This window comes from Priapulus caudatus, unplaced genomic scaffold, assembly GCF_000485595.1.
Source record: "Priapulus caudatus unplaced genomic scaffold, Priapulus_caudatus-5.0.1 Scaffold138, whole genome shotgun sequence".
Taxonomy (NCBI): Eukaryota; Metazoa; Priapulida; class Priapulimorpha; order Priapulimorphida; family Priapulidae; genus Priapulus; species Priapulus caudatus.
The window spans coordinates 471,561-476,948 of NW_014577199.1; the positions used below are offsets into that span (position 1 = coordinate 471,561).

Genomic DNA, 5,388 nt, shown 5'->3' on the forward strand with positions numbered 1-5,388 from the left:
CCTCTCTCCTCCCCCCTCCTCTCCTCTCCTCTCCCATCTCCCCTCCTCTCTCCTCTCTCCTCTCCTCTCTCTCCTCTCCTCTCCTCTCCTCTCCTCTCCTCTCCTCTCCTCTCCCATCTCCCCTCCTCTCTCCTATCTGCTCTGCTCTCCTCTCCTCTCCTCTCCTCTCCTCTCCTCTCCTCTCCTCTCCTCTCCTCTCCTCTCCTCTCCTCTCCTCTCCTCTCCCTCTCCCTCTCCCTCTCCCTCTCCCTCTCCCTCTCCCTCTCTCACTCTCACTCTCACTCACTCTCACACTTACATTCTCTCTCCCTCCCTCTTCCCCTTCCCCTTCATTTGTTTTGTTGTTCCCTGGCATTTTCTCCCTTCAATCCCATTTCTTCCTCCCCTTCTCTCTCATGCAGCCTGCACCGCCTACTTAGTACTGGGAACCCCCCCCCCTTACGTACTCTCGTATTCTCTTCCTTCCTCCTGCCCTTCTCCAAACAGCAATGTGATCGCGTGATGCATTGACCCGCGTGTTCGGTCGAGATCCTGCATGCGATATCGCATCTCTCGCTGTGCTGTACGCGTTATTCACGCCATGTTTTTGTATTCATATTCATACAAATTTATAATTTATTCGTACTCTATTGCTGTATTTGTTTTACTGCAGGGGTAGAAATTTACTTTTGAACAGGGGAGTCCAACGGACTGTAGAGTCCGTAGCAAAATGAGGGAATCCGCAGTCTGAAGTTCAAAACTAAAGCATAACAACAATAACGCATATGTGCTTATTTTGAAGATTCGCAATTCATGCGGTTGTACGTCTGCCAATTTTTTTTTGGACATTTGCTGAAAAAATACGGAAATTCGCAAGGCTGTGCTCTGGAACGAACTACTACTAGTTAGTATAACAGAATTTTCAGGGAGTCACACGGACTCCTGCATATGTCAAATCAGGGAGAGTCCGACAGTAAACCAGGGATATTTGACTCCGGTCTCGCGTTAATTTTGCACCCTGTTACTGTATTCCTTTTTTTCTTTTCTTTTATATGTCCTTCCTTTGATATTTCCTTCCAACTTGATTCTATATTTCCTTTTACTATACGTATTCATAGTTAGTCCTGTTACTCCTGTATTCTATTAATATATTCATAATTCATGTTATATGTACCTACTATGCTTCTGTATATCGCGTGGAGTGTGCGGCGTGTAACAGCAGCCGGGTGGAAACAGCGGGTTTTTGCGCTAGCCACGCGTGTGTAGCTGCAGCAGCGTGGCACGCGCACGTAAAAACATCGTTACCGCCATTACCAACTATGAAACGCCGGGTAATTTTGCCCCAGAAATCAATGAATAAGTCGTAACCTATGCAAAACTCGGCAAAAAAAGATTCCCAGAAAACAGCTCACGTTGTTCGCTGTTTATTTAATGTTATATTATACATAGATACAATTTTGTCTGGTTGTTGCCAATTTCAAGGGAATTGTTGCTATATACGAAAGAATGTCGCTGCATTATTTGCTATTTTATATACCATAACGTCACAAACTCATTGTAATTTGTATACTGGAGTAATCGGTAACATGTTCGCTATTAGGTGAGACTATATTTTGTTATATTTTTCTTGATTGTGTAGTTATTTAAGAAATAATTCCTTTAACGCTCGTACCGCTCTCTTGTTTCAGCATGGAGGGAGGAGAGCTGTTCAGCCGCATCCAGCAGAGGGCCGACTGCGCATTCACTGAGAGAGGTGAGTTACCGTGAGTATCATGGGAACAGCTTTCTACGCTTACATGGGCTATGTTAGCACTTTCGCCGGCTACGTTCTTGGAACTGTCCGTTATAGTACGGACTGAACAAAAGTGTGGAGGGTGGTTTGGGGAAGTGTGCAGGTACTGGTAGGTGTAGGGGGAGGTGTAGAGGAAGGTTTAGGGGAGGTGTGGAGGAAGGTATGGAGATAGGTGTAGGGGGAGGAGTAGAGGAAGGTGTAGGGTGGGGGTATAGAGGAAGGTTTAGTGGGAGGTGTGGGGTGGGGGTATAGGGAAAGGTTTAGTGGGAGGTGTGGGGTGGGGGTATGGAGGAAGGTTTAGTGGGAGGTGTGGGGTGGGGTATAGAGGAAGGTTTAGGGAGAGGTGTGGGGTGGGGGCATAGAGGAAGGTTTAGGGGGAGGTGTGGAGGAAGGTTTAGGGGGAGGTGTGTGGATGTGTGACGATGACGATGATGTATATAGATGCAGTTGGACTGCTCACGAGTGAGACGTGGCACTCCGCCGGATTATGTTAGCATTAGGTTAGGGTAGGTTTGGATTAGGTTAGGGTCACTGCTATGTTAGGGTTTGGTTAGTTTAGTGTTAGGGTCAGTAGGCTTGTTGTCAGTTAGGCTTGGGTTATGTTCGTGGTATATTATTTTTATGTTAGGGTTAAGGTTATTATGTTAGCATTAGGATCGTAACGATAGGATTATGAAGATGATGATTCATGATGATAATGATGATGATGTGATGCGGCTAATGACGTTGACATTTCCTGGCAGAAAAGAACAAATGGTTTTACTTCAGAGAAATGAGCAACAGGCTCTAGGGGTGCACCGGATCCAACTTTTTAAGTTGCGGCAGGAACCGGTACCAGCTGGAACTTGAACAAATTTCTGGCCGGAACTACCTGGCCGGAACAGGAACTTAACTGGGAATAAACTTGACAGTTTTGGCCTAGTATTGCGCAAACTCACTCGGCCTGAACCAGGGGAAAAAATTTCGTTTTTTTTCACGGGAGCTTTCAAAAGTCTGTGGGGAAAATAACTGTCGTCAAAAATTTTACGGGAGCTATTTTGAACCTCACGGGAGCGATTTCGGAGGTTTGAAGAGCGAATCGCTCATCGCTCCCGTGTATTTTTTGCCCTGGCCTGAACGAAATATTATTAGCATAGCAGGCACATCACTCAGGCGAGCATTGTTCTACATGTTATCATTATGTCTCATGTTCTCATTATGTCTCATGTTCTCATGTTTTCATGTCTCATGTTCTCATTATACACATGTTCTCATTGTCTACATGTTTTCATTGTCTACATGTTCACATTCTACATTGTTCTCATTGTTCTCAATGCTACAAAGTTCTAATTACAGGAATTACAGCTGGTTACAGTTCATAATTCGGGCATCTTATTCGCGAGCAAATTCTGTGGCAAAACCTGCATGTTGCAGTATCCCTGGTTTTAGTCGATTATTTTTAACTAACAGACAGATGCCATTCCTGTGGCTCTAAAGGGCCGGACACACCAGGCGATGCCATCGGCTGATGGCATCGGCCGATGGCATTGGCGTGAAAATCGCCTGGTGTGTCCGGCGATTGAGTGATCTGTGCGATGCCATCGGCGCCGATGGCATCGGGCGATAATATCAAAACGTTTTCCGATGGCATCGGCCGATGCCATCCGCCGCCCGCGAAGTGCCATCCGCCCTGGTGTGCTCCACGGACTGGCCTCGATGAGCCATCCGGGCGATTGTACAATTCATCTCATCAGCGCCAATCAGAAGTTCATGCAGCCCAAGCGGCAACTGCCGCGCGCGAAGAATCGTGCGAGATGCCATCGCCCGATGCCATCGGCCGTGGTGTGTCCACGACTCGCGCGACTGCCATCGGGCGCCGATGCAATCGCACTGTGTGTCCGGCGCTTAAGAGTATTTGAATTTTAAAGAAAATGCTTGTGAATGCAGCCTAACATCAGTTATGGTGACGTCAGTTAGTTATGCTGAGGCCACATCTCATCACTATCACGATTTTGGCACTGTGCAGCAAGCACTAAGGCCCCCCGCACACCTATAAGCGACCCCGCTCCGATCGATTCGGAGGGCCACCGCACCGCACTGTCCACTCAAAGTTGAACGGCAAAACGCGCATGGCAACTCTCGTGGCGTTCCCAGGAGCGATTTAGGCGTGTACTTGAAGGCGTCGGGAGTGTTTCCCATGGTTCGACAAATGCACATTCCATTGCGACATGGGGCGCCGGTTCACCATGGCGCTGCCTGTGAATTGGTCAATTTTGCTCAAGCGCAACCTGCGCGATCGGCCGTGGACGGATGGCCAACGCACAACTATCCGAGTCGCGTCCGAAAGCCGCCCCCGCACACTTATCCGACCACGGATCCTGCTCTCGATTCAAAATTCGAATCCGGCCAAAATGACCTCAGAGAGCCTAATCTTAAGCGCTCCTCGAGGCAAACCTAAGAACAGTCTCAATCCAATCGTAAGCTCTTCCAAATCAGCGCTCGGCGTGTCGGATAGTGTGCGCCTAGCGGTATTGAGTAGATGTTGCAGTGGCCAAACGTTATTGCGCGGACAATATCGTGTGAAGTGTTTAACACTATATTGTCAGCAAAGTTGGCTCTAACTGATGCTGCAATACATTCAGTGAACTGATCGTTTGACTTGATGACGGCCTTGTAGGGCAGAAATCGAAATTAGGAAATAAGTTCCGGTTCGGCGACCGACACCTGTTCCTGCGGGGATCCGGCCGGATAGTTCCGGTGCACCACTAGCAACGGCAGCTATTGAGAAAGCAGCGTGCGTGTGCACGTGCTATCTTTGTGAAACCTGTTGAGAAACCAGCCTGAGTACCCTGATGTTAGGATATCATATGGAAGGGCAACCATGTATGCAGCACGTATAGCTGTGCCGCTCGCAAAAATGCAATTTAATGCTCGTATAACATTGGTGGCGCTATGTACTAAACAAATTCTGTGGCTGGACTAATGAGGTTCCTGAATGGAGTAATATGTTATATTGGACCCGGATGTTCACAGCGTGCACACATGCGTATCTATAGGCGTAAGTAAATATTGCCGAAGCTTTAACTATCAGCATTGTGGTGTTTTTACTTGCAGAGGCTGCATCGATTGTGAGACAGATAGCAGAAGCCATATCATACTTGCACAGAATGAAGATTGCACATCGGGATCTGAAGGTGTGGAATGGAATGGAATTGAAGGTGTGGTGTGGTGTGGAAGTGTGGAATGCAAAAGTGACATCATAATTGCGTTCCTGTTCCTGCATAACGTGTGTGTAAGGTTTCAAATAAGGACACACTGGAGTAATCAGCGTAATGGGTGTCTCTCTACATATCTGCTATACCTAATGGCCACACAGCCTCTCCTAGCACCGCACATGCCACATCCTTGTCTGCCTATGGTCCCCCCAGCTAAGGATCCGTCCCCACCCCGACGCAGTGTACCCCGAGCGTACCCGTCCACCCACCCGACGCTCATCACCCGCAAGCATAGATCCCACCGCCCACCCCACGCATGCTTGCCCCCAGCGTAGCGTCCGTCCCGACGCCACGCTGCCCCCGCAGCGCAGCGGTCCGTGCCTCACCACGGCTCGACCCCCAGCGTACGTCTCCACACCCACG

At 48.6% G+C, this 5,388-nt stretch overlaps 1 protein-coding gene across 2 annotated transcripts in view; it reads left to right on the forward strand.

Moving 5' to 3' along the window:
• The window catches only part of LOC106806048 (MAP kinase-activated protein kinase 2-like), a 30,966-nt gene that overhangs the window by 11,154 nt on the left and 14,424 nt on the right, over nt 1-5,388 (forward strand). Inside the window, exons 3-4 of one of the 2 annotated variants that reach the window (XM_014807890.1) lie at nt 1,668-1,732; nt 4,865-4,968. In XM_014807890.1, coding sequence (XP_014663376.1) covers nt 1,668-1,732; nt 4,865-4,968 — 169 coding nt within the window. The remainder of the gene's footprint in view (nt 1-1,667; nt 1,733-4,864; nt 4,969-5,388) is intronic. The other variant, XM_014807891.1, reaches the window with a different exon arrangement.